This window comes from Mauremys reevesii, linkage group 9 (assembly GCF_016161935.1).
Source record: "Mauremys reevesii isolate NIE-2019 linkage group 9, ASM1616193v1, whole genome shotgun sequence".
NCBI classification, from domain to species: Eukaryota; Metazoa; Chordata; order Testudines; family Geoemydidae; genus Mauremys; species Mauremys reevesii.
In genome coordinates this window covers 14,451,310-14,467,856 of record NC_052631.1, presented here as the reverse complement: position 1 = coordinate 14,467,856, position 16,547 = coordinate 14,451,310, and the positions used below count along the sequence as shown (strand labels likewise).

Here is a 16,547-nt window from a genome sequence, read left to right as displayed (position 1 = left end):
GACTGTTTTCTTTGAGTCTATCACTATAAGGCATGATTTCTAATCTTTTAATAATTTTTGTGGCTCTTCTCTGAACCCTCTCCAATTCATCAACATTGATTTTTACTCTCAGTTAAATAAAAATCTAGAGATAATATTAAATGACTTACGGCGGAAAAGAGTAATGGAAGATTTTATTGTATTTCTTACGGAAGTCAATGAGAGTTTTGCCAGAGTAAGGGCTTCAGGATTTGACCCAATAATATTTTCTTCCCTTGGCATCCCAGATAGAAAGTTGTGACTATTGTTAGGATGCACAGCATCTTTCCACAACGCTTTGCAGTCACAAGGCAACAAACTTTGAAACATTGACGGTGGCACTGACAAGGGCTAGAGGTCTTCACCTGACGTTGTGTATTTTATTATTACATTTTATTTGTATTGCGTTAGTGCCGAAAGGCTCAGGCTCAGATTGGAAAATAAATCATGCCCAGCCATACTTACTTTTTGGTACGTCTGTTTCTCATATTCGATAGAGAGAAGTAGCTTGCTGACTGAGTTCACCAGAAATGGAAATCTGCAGTTAATCTGCTTTGTCATCACCCTGTGATTATCGGGAATAAGTACAGACGGTTTAATAGAAAAAAGAGAACACTGTGATCTGAAAGAGTTCTAAACAGACAAAACCAAAAGTACATTTGAGAGAAATAGGTGACGTGGACTTTGGTCTGATAAAATCATCAGTGACTACATCCACATGTAAGAATGTGAAAAATGATGGTTCCTTAACAGTTGCTAAGGCTGTTGGTGCTATATATATATATATCATATGTTTTAGGACTTCCCTGCCAGTGGAATGGGAATATGTGCATCATAGAGAAAGAATATAAATTATGCTAAATGTGATAGGAACAGCCTATAAAAATGAGACGCTGCATAAAAAGCAGATGCACACCGTAAATTACAGCCCTAATACCAGGAATCAATGCACTGACCATAACCAGTAAGACAACGTTACTGTCATGTTCCTGATACAATTTCATGTTGTCCATATGAATTTGAGAAGAGATTAATGGAAAGAAATACCTGGAGAGATTCTAAATTAGAAATCACTCAAGAAATGGATCTTGGAATTGGTATAGAACCAGCAGTTCTCAACACGTGGCCCGCCTGGTGCCCAATTAGCACACAGCTGCTGCCCAGCTCAACTGTGTGCTAAAGGTGGCCCGTATGGTGGTGTCCAGGCTGCCTGACGCCCAGCGTGGCAGGGTCGGGGGGTCCAGGGTCGAGGCTGCCAGCTGGCCCTGAGGGGTTGGGGATCCAGGGCTGCTGCCCAGCCCCACAAAGCAGGAGTCCAGGACAGCTGCATGGCAGGGTTCGGGGTCGGGCAGCCGGCTGGATCCATGAGGCTGGGCTCCAGGGCTCCTGACTGGACCTGTGAGGTCAGAGGTCTGGGGCGGGCAGTAGGCCTCCAGGGTCAGAGTCTGGGCTACTGCTGCCCTGCCACCTGGCCTCTGCCCATTGTGGGCTGCATAAATAAGTTAAGAACCACTGGTTTAGACAGTTGAGTTCACTGTGCAGCCGTAATCAACGGAGGTATTAGACTGTGTTAATCAGGAGAGTGAACAAAACCGACAATTTACAGTGCTACTATGTAAACTAATGGTACATTTTTAACCCTGAATATGGCATTCAATTTTGGTGATTTCATCTTCAGAGCAACAAAAGAGAAGCAGAAAAGTTCTGGAGAAGGGCAATGAAAATGATTAGAGGCTTCTATGTTACAAATTTGAGAGACTAGGACAAATTAGACAGTAACCTCTTCATCTGTATGCTCTTCTGGAGTATAGGAATTGCCATAATGGATTAGAACCATGGCCCCACCAGTACAGTATCCTCTCTCTGAGAGTGGCAAGTATCCGATGTTTTAGAGGAAAATGCAAAAATCTCACCTTAAAGCAATGTGGAATAATCTGCTCCTCGCATTAGGTCTCCTCTTCATCCCTAATATTTAGAGATTGGTTTAAATCTAAAAGCATGCATGAGCTTTAAAACTTCCGGGTGGGGACTATGCTATTTTACATGTTTGTACAGCACCTAGCACAGTGGGGCCTGTTTGGGACTTCTGGATGCTACAGCAATATAAATAATAATGTAATTTAATATGGCGAAGATCAAGTGAAGTATATAGTGAGGGTCAATTAGCTGATCCTATGTATCCTTTCCCATAACAATACCAAGAAGAGGGAACCCTTAATTAAATAAAAGGCAACACACATAAAATATTTTGGAGGCATGTTCTGTGGGTGTCATTACCATCTTGGGCACCAATGCTACAAGATGAGCCACTCTGCCAGATTTCTGCTTTTTGCTTTAATGGGGGTCTGCATGGGTGCTGAGCTCCAGGCACATGGATCAACTTGCAGGATTGTGACCTTGCTTATTACCACTGTTTGAGGTGTGTCCTTTACTCGAACAGGAATAAAACAAACATTGTGGTGAATTTACTTAGATTGTAAACTCATTGGGGCAGGGACCAGCTCTTTGTTGTTTGTACAGTGCCTGGCATATAGGGCTGAGGTCTCTAGGACCCAGTGCAATAAAAATATGTTGTACTACATAGGCACTGCCCTGGTAGGGCTGGTGTGGACTTTACCCGCCTAGGGGAAACTCTGTTGTGGGATGGCATCTCCAGGAGGTACCATCCTTACTCAGACTTCCCAGTGCAGAGTACAAATGCACATTTTGTTCCCCAAGTGCGCTATTCTACGTCGTGGGGGTAGGAGGGAAGTATCCCAGTCTCCTGCACACCATTTCACCATTTAGGGCAATGTCTGCTCATGGGCTGAGCAGTCCTCTGTGCTCCCCCTTAATTTGGGGTTACAGTTGTCATTGCCCTTTTGAAGAGCTCCTGTCTGCCTTCTCCCTCTCAACATGCTGTGCAAGGACCAGGGACAATCTATCCTATGAGTTCAGTGGGTCCCCTGCTGCAGTTTGGTAATAGAAAGGGTTGACTGTTTATATGACTAAGAAGAGATTCTCTGTTTACAATAACTATGGCTAAAATTATGGGCCTATTTCAGGAAGGTGATGAGACGCTCCAGAAAGGCTCTCAATATCGAACAGTCTCTGGGCATACAAGGATTTTCAATTTTCTTCAATCCAGTGCTTCAGGGCAGAAACCGGTTACCAGCTGGGATCAGGAAGCAACTTCCTCATGTCATAATGCTGCAAAATTACATGCATTATGGGCCTTGCACTGAAGTCAACAGAGAAACTCACTCTCTGACTTCACTGAGAATTGAATCAGGCCCGTACACATCTCACTGTCAAGATATCAGAGTAAGTTAGATGTTGTTACGGCAGCCTTAAAAGACCAAGCATAATAATTAAAAGACAAAATAAGTATTTACTAAAAAATTTTATATAAAAAGTATATTCAAAAATTACAAATTTTCATAGAAAAGTTAGTGTTCTTGCAGCTGCACACACACACTGAACACAAGGAACTATTTGCTACATTTACTGTTGAAAGTCAAGAGGGTAACGAGGCTTGGGGAATGAGAGAATGAATCCACAAACGGAAATGGTAGATACCTCTATTTGTCTTCAAATGAGTCCTTGTCAGATATTGCTTGTTAGTTTTTCACCAGGCTAAGCGTGTCTTTGGATTACTGGGAAATAAAATATGATTATTCAGTTTGCCCCCTGTTGTGCTACATATATTCTCCCAGAATGGAGCGACATAAAAATGTGTACATATGGAGAGCAAAAAGGTTGGAAATGCCTGGGAGCACTTCCTAAATAAAATTGGGCCCATTATTATATATCAAGTTGCAGAGACAAAATGATGAAAAACATCTGTGTGTAGTAGATAGTAGAATCTGTCTTAAGTTACTGTCAGCTATGAATTTGTGCACAGCTCCTATGGCTTCTCCAAATCCTTTTCCATCTGTGTCTCCCTGAGGTCTTTGTCATATAGACTTTTTCTTAATTATATGTATGGTTTCCACTTTTAGGCTGCAACTAATATATCTGAAATTCTCTCTCAGTTAAAATTTTTTTTTAAAAAATAAGCACCTAAAATAACTGGACTTTAAAAAAAAATCCATTATTTTATTTATATGCTGCAGTTGAGTATGTTGCTGAGGAGTTAAATAATATGAACCTGATCCAGGAAATGAAGTCTATGGGACTACTCAGTTTGTAAAGTAAAGCACATATATAAGACTTTGAAGGACCAGGGACAGAATCTAGGATCTGGAGGGAGCTGTTTAATGCAGTCTTGTAGTACTCCTGTGTTAAGTAAGAGCACTGTGTTAGCTGAATCAAAAATTAGAACTGGGAAGAAAATCTGGATAAAAGTTCTCTGCAAATTATTCTCTTTTGAAAATGTATTAAGCTAAACTGAACTATGTAGTTTGAAAATTAGTCAGTTTTGTGAAAAATAAACACAGTATATATCCTAATCGGACTGGATCAGATTGTGCTGGCCTTACTCTCATTGAATAATATCTAAGGGGTTGGTCCTGCCCCATTAAGGTTTTTGCTCTGATCTGAATGGGAGCAGGGCCAAGCCCTTACTCCACAAACAACTTGCAAAGTGAGGCCTCAATCCTGCAAACACCTACACTCAGGCTTAACTTTGTGCACTAAGAGTACTCCCATTACAGCATTGGGACCAAAGTATTATGTAATATGAGTAAGGGCAGCAAAATCTGGCCCTCGCTCAGCTAGACAGACCTGAAGTATCTACACCAGTGTAAATCAGGAGCAGTTCAGTCAAAGTCAGTGGGGACCAGTGTGAAACTAGTGCAAATTCATACTGTATCCAAATTAGGAAGCCACCAAATAAAGCTAAAAACTCTGTGGTGTGCAGTCGGAGAATTCTGAGAAAATGCTTCAAAGGACTAGCTGAGAAAAATATATAAAGTATATGAGACATGACTGCACTGCAAAGCAAGCATCTCCAGTAAGCGGTGGAGCAAGTCACAGAATTGGCTACCATCGAAATTAACATATTTTCCTCCATGTAGAAACAGCAAACACAGACTGGAACAATGGTTTTGAATATCAACTTGCATGTGCTTCTTTCTTCTAACCAGTCAAAGCAAAGTGATTGCTGTAAATTGTTTTCTTGCTGTTCATAGGTAAAGTAAATAGAATGACTGGTGTGCCTACTTTTCTGATTTATATAGACAAGGCAAGTGAGGCAACTGATGCAAATTCATTTCCGGTTGGCCATAAAAAAGGTAGTAGGGTGAATGGTATACCTGTTTTTCCTGTAGGCCATGGACAAAGTAAGTAAGGCCATTTGCTGACTTTCATCATTTTATGACTCCTGAGGCAACCTTATTATATCAAAAATAATATAGGGCCAAATTCTCTACTGGCTTAATCCTTGCCCCACTTGCCTTTCACTCCCCCTTTCTTTCAGAAACATATGTTTTTTCCACTGAACTTGGGCTAGATCTGTAGCTGGTGTAAATGGGTGTAGCTCCACTAAAGTGACTGGAGTGGTGCTACCTGAAGATCCGGCTATATTGCCTATACTTAACAAAACTTTAACTTTTGAAAAACAGTTCTAATCTTACAGCTAACAAATCTAATATTCAGTTCAGGTAGAAAAAGAAATGCTTTCTAGTTCCCACACAGCCCTGCAAATAAAAGAAAAATCTAAACAGTATTAACTTAAAATCAGCCCATGCTGAAGCAGAGATAGTCATGTATCCTCTCCAGGAATAAGAATGTTCTCCTTCAAATCCAAGCTAATTATTCTGCATCATATCATGTTCCATGGCATCATGCCAATCAACATGAAAGAACCACATCATGTCATGCTTGATGTGAGACAAATAATGTAGTCCTCTGAATGCAACATTTAAAGGAAAACACTTGGGTTCTGGATCAAATACTCATTTTCACTAAGTATAGAGTGATTCCATATTTGAACATGCTCTAAGTGTGGTGAAATCTCTGCAGTACAATATTAGTCAACTAAGCAGATATGGGATTATTAAAATGTACTGGGAACTCATAATTTGACTTATTGATTTCAATGGCTCTGCTGTGCCACTTCATTCCATCATCTATACAATACCCTAATGAAGACAAAAATAACCAGGCTGTGATCCCATGCAGCACTTAAGCACATGTTTAACTTTAAGCACATTAGTATCCCATTGATTTCAAATGGAGTACTCGCATGTCAAAGTTAAGTATGTGCTTAAATGCTACTGTAGTTTAATTGTTTGCAAGCCTTTCATTTTAGGAAATCTAAGATTCAAACATAGGGCCTGATCCTGCAAACCTTATTACTCAAGAGAGCAGTCCAACTGGCATCAGAGGGGCTTCTGCTCATGTAAAGATTACTCACAGGAGAAAGAGTCAGCAGGATAGGGTCCAAAGTGTCGTTCATGATAAAATCCATTTTCCAACCTCAATCTAATCCCCTATGCAAGTCTATAGTCTCCATCTAGTCCCCGTGCAAATCCACCTTTCCTGCAGAGGTATTGTCACAAACGAGGTTTTGAGAGGCTTTGGTAGACTGTTATAGGGAACCTCAGACAGTGCCTGCCTGCACTTGATCTGATCCTAGCCAAAACCATTCACCTTTGACATGTTAAAATCCTGGCAAGTCCTAGAACACTGGCATGTTTGGGGATCTGCTGTGCTGTTATACAAGGCACAATCATATGCAGCTGTAGCCACCTGCTGCTCTTCCGCTGGATCATTTCTCAGAGCAATCAAACCTTTCACAGGATGATTTGACAGTGGGGATTCTTGCATTGCCACTATTGCTTCGAAGTCACTGTATTGTCACAGTGGCTTCCTCCCTCCTCTGCCACCTTAGATTACAGAATTTAAAAAATGATTCCTTTGGGAGTTTGGTTTTCTGTTAATCATTTAGCTGATCAAAAAGGCTCCAAAAAAACTTGCTTCTTTGTCCATGTCAACTATGTCCTCGTTACTGACAGAGACAAAAATCTTATCATCCCTTTTTAGCTGAAATACTCCACCTTGATATATGGAGTAAAGTCCATATTCTGCCTTTTTAGACCAGCAGCTAGTTCTTGCACTTTTCATGAGCAGGATAGGCTCTGGATATGTCGTCAGTTTGTAAACATACTGGACCATTTGCTTAGGGTTTCTGCTTAGTGCTAACGGATCTGATTCTGAATCCTCGTTCTCAGGTTCGCTGAATCGAAAGTAAGTTTGAGAGTAGATGTAATAAAACCCTGTTCTGGGTATGATTAACTCCCCATTTTTCAACTCCACATTATAGAGGAATGAATGGTCTTTCCTTGAGGGTTCCCAGGTATTTATTTTCTGCCCAACACCTCTTCTGGATGAGGAATCTATTTGAGGGGAAAAAAATAGAGAAGAATATAGAGCTAAATAATGCTGTGTGCAACAAAGTCCACTGTCTCTTAGCTGATGAGACTGTTTTTCAAAACCTAAATAAGAGCAATGGGCCAGATCCTGCATCCATTGGCTTCAGATGGTCCAGGATTGGGCCCAATCACTCTTAAAGGGTATGTCTTCACTTGCTGGTAGATTTGCACTGCTGCAATCGATGCAGTGGGAGAGCACTTGAGTACTCCACTGCCCCAAGAAGCATAAGGGAAGTCGACGGGAGACGCTCTCCCGTTGACACAGCGCAATGTAGCCACCGCTGTAAGTGGATCTAACAACGACAACTTCAGTTACATTATTCACATCACTGAAGTTGCTTAAGTTAGATTGGTTTACCGCGGTAGCGTAGACCAGCCCATAGATTTCAAATTTCATTAAGTAGCAATTTGGCACATCACTTTGTGGGGACTTATTTTAGTTTTGATCTTTGAATCCTTCCCCACTGCTGCCTGAAATACAGAATGAAAATTAATCCAAGTTGCCACGTGGCTACTGAGCAAAATAATGTGAGAATCCTAACTCAGCCCTGGGTTTCCCCAGAAGATTTGAGAACTTTAGCAAGTCCTTCAATAAATCTGGTATGAATTTAAATTTTTTTATGTGCCTATCACCTTACCTTCTAGGCCCTCATACACATATATTTCTCCAAAAAGACACTGCAGAGGAGATAGGCAGAGTTACAAAGAGGGAATTTTCATTAAAAAAACAACTAAAGACATAGAAGGAAGGTGCACCATAGATACCCAAGTTGAGTGGGGTTGATACTACTACTAGAGTGAGCTGAAGAATTATTTTGACCAAAACTAGAAAATCTTTGATTTTTTTAAAGCTTTCCCTGTTTTCTGGCCAAAAAAATTGCATTAAGTCCATGAGAAACAATCAAAAAGTGTGCCTAGAATAATCAACAGTCAATATTCATTTCTGGAAAATCGCAAAGCACACATATTCAGTGACCTTTCCCTATTTTGTAACCATTTTCTTCCTTCATCAATATAGCAAAATATCTTACTTGATGTGGCTAGAGAGCTCTTCTTATTGTGGCTTCCAGTTAAGTGAGCTGCTATTCTGTGTCCATGGTTCTGAGATCCCTGTTCTTCAGTTCCTGGAAGAGTTAGAGACATTTCAGTTACATGAAGATGAGAAATAACCATTTTAAATCTCAAATTAGAATTAGAGAAACAACAAAGCCATTGTCATCTCCATGGAAATATGTGACTGCCTAATTACTAAATTGACAGTATTTGAGGAGTTATGTGTTTGTCAAAATATTTTATTTGACCAAATCAATGAGAGATTGAAGTGTAATGGTTGATATGGTCAAAATTTCTCGGAACTTCCCATACTCTCTTTGAAATGCCTTTTTAAGCCTTCTATATCTCCCCCCCCCCCCAAACCAGTGCCCAAACACCCTGTACTAAAAATAAATATGTGCTCATGGAAAGGGTAAATATCTTTTAAGGCCAAATTCTGTGGTCTTTACTCAAGCAAAATTTCCTCTGACTTCTTGAGCCAGAATGCTTCCTGATAGTCCTCCAGGGGTGCATCAGTTTCAGAGGAGAGCTGTGCCCAATCCTTAATTAATGTAGCTGCACAACAACAAAGTACTATTTGTTCTCTGAAGCACAGAGAGGTTAAACGAATTGCAGAAAATCACTGAATCAGAGACAAGAACAGAAGCCAGGCACTTTTCCTGAATCCTGGTTCCATGCTCTAATAACTTGACCACATTTCCTGACTGCTTAATATGTCTCTTAAAAGAATACCAGCTAATACTAACTGTTACTCATCTCGCATGCTTTGCTACAGAAGAACTGTACAACTATGTAAGAAATTAGGAACTATTCTCTACAACTGGAAAACATGTATGGAACCACTGCACATCTGCTACCATCGCAGTTTCTTTTTTATGTGCTAAATAAATGTGTTACATTAAAAATACCTTTCACCGCAGATGAAATGTTTTCTTCATAGTTTCTTGATATCATCTGCAAACACACGTAAAGAAAACTGTTTTCTTTCTAGGAAATCAGTAGAGCAGTGACAAAGATGCCAGAAACACAACTATTCCACACACTCTTATATGCCACATAACTGAACAAACTCCAGCATTTGACCATCAAACAAATTTTATTCCTATTTGTAAATAAAAGTGGACATCAAAAAGAAACTGTATCATTCATTTCTCACAACAAACTGTTTTGCAGTAATTTTAAATATCTGGGGCCAAACTGCAAGGGAGCTCATCCAATTGAGTGTTAAAGTCCTTTGGAAAATCTGGCCCTCAGTAAGAGGAAATATAGAGTTCAGGGCATCAGATTCTGTTTGCAATTACTCCAGTGTAGGTCTAGAGAAATTTGATTGTGGAATAATTCACTGGAGTTACTCCAGATTAACTCTGGTACAACAGAGGAGAATTAGATCCAGCGGTTTTCACAGTGGCAAAACTATTGATATATAAATAATGGCAGGAATTTATCTGGCTTAGTCTTTGTCTACACTGCCACTTTCAGTGCTAAAACTTTAGTCTTTCAGGGGTGTGAAAAAATGCCCCCCTGAGCGACAAAAGTTTTAGCACTGAAAAGCGCCAGTATACACAGCACTTTGTAGCTCCCGGTGATAAAGCTACCACCCCTCGCCAGGAGAGCTCTCCCTCGGCGATACAGCGTGACTAGGCTGCCCATGTCACAGCGCTGCTGCAGCCGCGCGGTAATGTGGGCAGGGTAGACATACCCTTATTTACTGTAGTAAATCTCATACCCTGTTCTCAGGCAGTCTATCACAAAACTTACATTCAACATCTTGAACTAAGATTCATGTGAAAAGTTCTCACTCATAAATTCCTGGCTTCCTTGAGGTTTTAATCAGATCCCACCTTATTTTCATGTAATTTTGATGTTAGTTCTTTATTAAGCAAAAATATTCTGTCACTTGAAGCCATTACTATTTCTCCACTGTAACTCATGGTTCCAGTGTCATGGGAAGGGTATTTTGAATACACTGGAATAGTTTCCATTAAGCAATGATGGCTCCTCAATCGTAATAGCTCCATGAGAACAACAAAAGCATTGTCATCACCATGGAAATGTAAGAGACACTGCCATTATCTAAGGAATACTGAGATTACAGAATGTAATGGCTCTGGGATACCTTAATCTGCATTTCATTGACCAAACAGCTTTCTTTCTAGCAGAGTGTTTATATGGATTTGGGAAACAGCTACTATATGCATATGCAGCAATTGCTTCTCTAGGAAATTCTGAATCCTAAGTGTCTTCCCAGTGGTAGCAGTATTAGAAGTTGTAGTGCAGACAGGGTGAAGGGCCTTTCTCCAACTATGTTGTATAATTGCAGGATTACACTGGCGCAGAAAAATATTTATGAATTTTCCCATTGTAGAAACCTACTAAGTTAATATAGTGAACCAAATTCTGCCTTCAATTATACCAGTTAAATTTGGAGTAACTCCATGGACTTCAGTTTGGGCCAATATTTTATTTAAAACAGACCTCCAGTGCATCACTGTATACTAACTAAATCACTATTAATTTACTAGATCAGTGTTTCTCATCCTTTTCAATTTGGCAACCCCTTATTCAAAGTAAAACTTCTTCAAAATTACATTTGCGATAAAAGTGAGAGTAAAGTATCAATGATAACCCTATATAATTTATTAGTGTGTATGTGTGTGTATTCTGAAAGGCTGACACACAATACCTGACCTTGAAGGGTAAGGCTGTGTGGGGAATGGGGGGAGTGAGATTTCCAGTTTAGATTGTAATAAAACCGTCAATGCTTCATGACATACCTGTTCTTTGTACAGTTGTGAGGCAGGAGGTGAAAAGTGGTTTTCTTTATGATAACAGGGACTGTGGGCAAGATTTTGATCTCACACCTGTTACATTTCCTGTGGCTTGAGTGGAATCACTCCTGATTTGCTAGTGTGAGTGAAAGAAAATCAGGCCCTACATCTCCATGCTTGTCACAAATGAGAAGGATAGACAGACATTCTAAATAGTGGGCATGCTAGACAAACATTAGTGGATGAACCCCTCTTTGGGATGAGCTTAGTAATAACTGGTCACCTGTATTTTCTGTCTCCTAAATACAGTGAAACTCTTATAGTGAAATGACAATTTTTGTTCTCAGAAGAACTTCACTGCAGACAGAATTCCTTTATATCTGGAATTGCGATTTGACCACTAAAATGCAAGGAAACAATTTGGGATTTGCATTTTATTTCACTAGTTGGAACTTAACTCTCTGAACCATCTGGATTGTTATAACCAAGCTCCATTGTTTCGTTTGTGTGAAAGTTCCAAAGTACCTTTTTAATTAACTTTCCTAGTTGCCACTTCACTTGCCAGCAGGGGTCACTCTCTCTTTCTTCATTCTCATTTAGATCCACATGTTTTATGAAAGTTCCCAGATCTTCCCCAGTGAGACAAGCAATGCCGCTCTTGGAATATGTGTCCTGGAGCTGTGGTAGAAGGCAATAAGCTAGTTAATTCACTTAATGTGCAGATATATGATGCATTTCTAAAACTCTTGTGTTTAGGAAAACCTTTTCTGTTCTAAGTAACACCAATATGCTACAGCAAGTTTGTTTATTTTTATTTATTTTATAAAGGAGAGTTATTCCTGATTTTACATACTTATTTAGTTACAACCAGATGCCTAATATGCAAGAATACATTTTTATCTCTATATGGTCATAAACTGGACATCCAGGACTCAGCTGAATAAGTTTATGCACTTGCAATATCTACGTCACTAATGCTGAGAATTATCAGCTCTGACATTGTTAGAATTTAGTTCCTACGCTGAGGACTGAAGATGAGTCTGAACATCAGCCACTAACCCACTCCCCATGTCTGCACTTTGGGCAAATTCCACCCCAGATTTCAAACCTTGCAGCTTGGGGCATTTTCTGTAATGGAAGGGGGCCAGAAGACCACATTCAAACCTCTTCCCTATGAATTTTGAGGAAGCTGGCATTCAGATCTGATTCCACATCTCTGGTCTTGTGACTTGGGCCCATCTCTACATCATTCACCTATCTAAAGAGAGAATTCCTTCTTCTGATGTGTAAAGAGAAAGAGTGAAATCAGAGCCCCACTGAAGTCAATGGCAAAAGTCCCAATGTCTTCACTGTGGTCAGGAATAACTTTCCTAGTTATAGTTTAAAAATAGTAGTTTAAATAGTTTCAAATAGTAAAGAATATAGTAAACAACGAAACCCTTCCTTGAGCTCTGCTGCTTCTGCAGGGGATAACCCATTATCAAAACCGAAGCTGGCACTTGTTGCTTAGTGTAAGAACACAGTAACCTAAGCAGCCTAGAGAGATCTCCTGATCCCATTGAGTTCAATGGTTCATCATCATCCACAACCCCTGTTAAGACCTGTATGCCAGTAAAGTTTGGAAAGGAAAGAAACTGGCTTCTTCTTCTTGATTTAATAGTTTAATTTGAACCATTTCTATCTTAAAGGATTTTTGTTGTTTGTTTGTTAATCTGCTGCCTCTGGAAGTTAATTTACTTAACATGTCACAGTTTAAACTATCCTTCAAGCTTGGAACATTCAGCACCAGAGAACAGGGGGACTGTTCTCCACCCCTCCCCCCACCATTCCCATCCTTTCCTGTCTGCTTGAAAACAAAGGAGGCAAGCCATAGATTTCCCGCTGTAGCTGGATGGAGCGAATTCAACCATCTGACCCTGCAAATCTTACCTCACTTAACCTCAAGCTCCTGACCTTTGTGCAGCAGCATCTACAGAGAATTCTCTTATGTTTAAAAATACTACCCTATTCTATAATCATTGACACAAAATACTCTGACTGACAGGAGTATCCCTACAGGCTTTTGGATCATTACTACAGAATAGGGTAGTATTTTTAATATAAGGCTTCTTACTTTCGGAACTTTACTTAAATTGGTGGAAATAAGCTATACACCTTTATACTAGTGTAACTGCATCCATGAGAAGGGGTTGGTTTTTAAACCAAGATAATTAAATTGATACCAAATCTGTGTGTAGACCAGCCCTTACCAGACCACTCTCCTACCAGATCTAGGGACCAGGAAAGGAGAGGGCGCTTCAAAACTTTTCTCTTCAATCTGGAAGCAAACACTACTGCCATTTCTGCTTTCTGCTTACTTGTCACACACCTAGCCCCTGAGATAACTTTACTGTACTAGTACCTGGTGTTGCTGCAGTATCTTGCATCTACAGCGTTTAATGCACTCTGCAAACGTGAGTGTGGCAGGGAAGTATTATCCCCATTTTAGAGGTTAAGGAAATGGAGGTGCAGGGCATTATGAGTCTTAATGAAATGATATTTGTACAGCACTTTGAGATCCATGGAGGGAAGGTGCCACAGAAATGTTAAGTGGAGTATTATTAGTGAAGTATTTCTACAACTTCACCCATTACCTAAGGGCAACATTTGGATTATGCTTTTAAAATCAATGAAGTCTGTTTTCTTCACTTTCCTATATCCTGGATGTGTAATTAACTCAACCGGGCTGAGTAACTGCTTTTCAGCACTCCCCTCCCATAAGCCAAACTAGGCTGTTCAAAAAGCTTTATCCATTTTATGATCAACAGACGGTTACATTTAGCTAATCAGATGACTATCCATGTAGATTGAGAAAAATTACCCAGCATTAAATAAGATTTTTAATTTGTACTGACAGCTGAAAGGATCTGACACCTGGCCAGTGATGATTATTTGACAGAAGTCTCGAAATACAGATTCTATGAAACAGCAAAAAGAAGAGAAAAGAGGGACCAGGCTCACTGATAAATATCACTGACCATAACCCACAGGTACAATTAAGGTAACAAACTGTATTTACAGTTCTAATATAGCAATACCTTACATCTGTGTGCAGGAGAACAAAAAGGACATGTATAATAGAGACACCATATAATATTATTATGCAGATACTGTACGTAGGCTATTTTCAGCCCAACAGAAATTCCCTTCAAAAGACTGGAGTCAGCCTTCACACCACAAAAGGGTTAGTTATTCTCCCGCAATAATAAGAGCTATAGCTGAGGTAAGAATTGTTGGACATGGTTTATTCAGGATAGTAGAGTACTCTTTCAAAAGTTCAAACCATACATAGTTGGAGGAAAAGCAACTAGGAGAACGTGCTGTGGTTACTAATTGCTGATGTTCAAAAGTTTGATAACAAAGAACTTTGAACCAAGTAGACGAGGGTTGGAACAACTTTGCCTACATTTCTCTCTTATCACCAGTACAGTGTAACCTATTTTCTTAAGACAAATGTAATGTTTCTGTAGATCCCTAATTTCACCAGATATGAAGCTATCAGAGCAACAAATTCAGCAGACAGGTCCCCAGATTTATACATTCAAGAAGTCTGGTATTGATTGTAGAGTGGTGCAAATCATCTGATAAGAATTTCCCAAACCATCTGATTTAGCCATCTCCAAAAGAAGCTGTGAGTAGAGTACTACTAAATTTTGCAAGTGGTAAATTCACGGGTTGCAATAGTATTTTATACTTATACAGCACCTTTCAAATGCAAGGATCTCAAAACCCTACAGAAATGATATACCTAGAATGCTGCTTGTATTCAGTATCAGAGGGGCAGCCGTGTTAGTCTGGATCTGTAAAAGCAGCAAAGAATCCCGTGGCACCTTATAGACTAACAGACGTTTTGGAGCATGAGCTTTATACCCACTTCGTCGGATGCTTGTGTTCAGCCACCTCTGGAGCTAGGGAGAGCACCCAGATGGACAGCACACTATAGTAGGGATAGCAGGATAGGAAACGTGGATGGACACCTAGACAAACTCACTATCCCTACAGAACTGCCATGGGGTCATGAATGTCCATATAGGACCATGGTTTTTAAAGTCTTGTGCAAAAGTCAACCATCCAAACGTTGCATGGAACTTCAGTTACTACTTAAGAAAAGATAAATGGCTGAGCTGATATATGAACCTGTGGTTGCAGAGTGTGGAAGGCGCAGCCCACTACACAGACATTCCCCAACTCTCTGCCTGGGGGGGCAATGATCAGCTTGTGTCTGCCTGAAATTCTATCAGGATTAGTCACTGTCTGAAAGCAAAGTAGTGTCGTTGGGTTTCTTTTTAAGCGTGTGACTATTCGGGTGAGAAGGCTGGCTCTCCTCCTAGCCCCGAGCGCTACTAACGTTCCAGCAGTGCTGACAAGGCACAAATTGGAGTGAAGAAAGAGCCACTTTATAACATTAATGAAAAGCGCATTTCTGTTTCTGGGGGGGTGGGGGAAGTCTAAGGTGAGTTTTTAAAACCTCTCTTTTCGTGACCTTCGTGTTCTGCGTAAAGAGCAAACAAACCCAGCCAACCAGCAAAACAAACAAACCCAGCCTAACCCACTTCTCCTACAATGAAAGCAAAAGCGCTGGATCTCTAAGGCTTTCCTGCTACAATAAACACTGCCACACTACAGTTCAGCTAGGGCCCAATCCTGCTCCCTGCAAACACTGGGAGTTTTGCCACTGCCGTCAGTGGGAACCGGATCGCTCGTGCAGGAACCCATACAACCTTCCTTTGAGCAGGACAAGGGCACACACGATGCGTTGGTTTTTCTTGGCTAGATTTGCAGGGAGAGTGAGAGAGAGAGTGAAACAGAGAACGAGGAACTGCCTGTAGGCTGGCCAAATCAGCCTGCAGATTGAGCAGTGCTGGATCCAGCAACCTAGATCGCCGCCGTGGTACTTACCTGTTTCAGCTCATTGGTGAAGTAAAGGAAAGTCACCGCCACGCAAATGGATTGTAGCAGCACAGCGGAGATCAGCACAAGCCCACAGGTCTGGCCAGTGCTGGGGCCGGCCGTAGGCAGCCTCATGGTGCGCCCACAAAGAGAAGACACACAGACTGGGAGAGCGAGCGAGGCAACAAGGGAGGTTGTTATTGTTTGCTGTGTTTGAGGTGGAGCTCTTCCTGGTTGAGCAGGGCTGCAGACTTTGTCTCTCATCCACCCCCTTAGAGGATTTCCCTGCTGGCTGATCTCCAGGAAGTGGGGATGGGCGGGAGGGGAGAAGGCACAACAACAATAATCCTAAAGTCTGCACATGAAAATAGTGCAGCCACAAAAATCCAGCTTTCGTGTTTGCAAAACCGGTGTGTCCTTGAGC

At 40.7% G+C, this 16,547-nt stretch overlaps 1 protein-coding gene across 1 annotated transcript; it reads right to left on the bottom strand.

Moving 5' to 3' along the window:
• Positions 1–4,030: 4,030 nt before the first annotated feature.
• Positions 4,031–16,407, bottom strand: TNFSF10 (TNF superfamily member 10). The gene is made up of 5 exons (XM_039489587.1): positions 16,133–16,407; positions 11,720–11,872; positions 9,335–9,380; positions 8,405–8,497; positions 4,031–7,337 (listed from the first exon to the last, which is right to left on the bottom strand). The coding sequence occupies exons 1-5, from the start codon at positions 16,385–16,387 to the stop codon at positions 6,886–6,888; spliced, it is 999 nt and encodes a 332-aa protein (XP_039345521.1). The 5' UTR covers positions 16,388–16,407; the 3' UTR covers positions 4,031–6,885.
• Positions 16,408–16,547: the final 140 nt, after the last annotated feature.

Bases quoted from the DNA above. Each gene is read 5' to 3' on its own strand.
- TNFSF10 (XM_039489587.1), bottom strand. From the start codon at position 16,387: ATGAGAGACAAAGTCTGCAGCCCTGCTCAACCAGGAAGAGCTCCACCT. The intron at 11,873-16,132 runs GTAAGTACCACG...CTTCTACCACAG, and splicing joins TCACCAATGAGCTGAAACAG to CTCCAGGACACATATTCCAA. The intron at 9,381-11,719 runs GTACTTTGGAAC...GTGTGTTTGCAG, and splicing joins TAGGAAAGTTAATTAAAAAG to ATGATATCAAGAAACTATGA.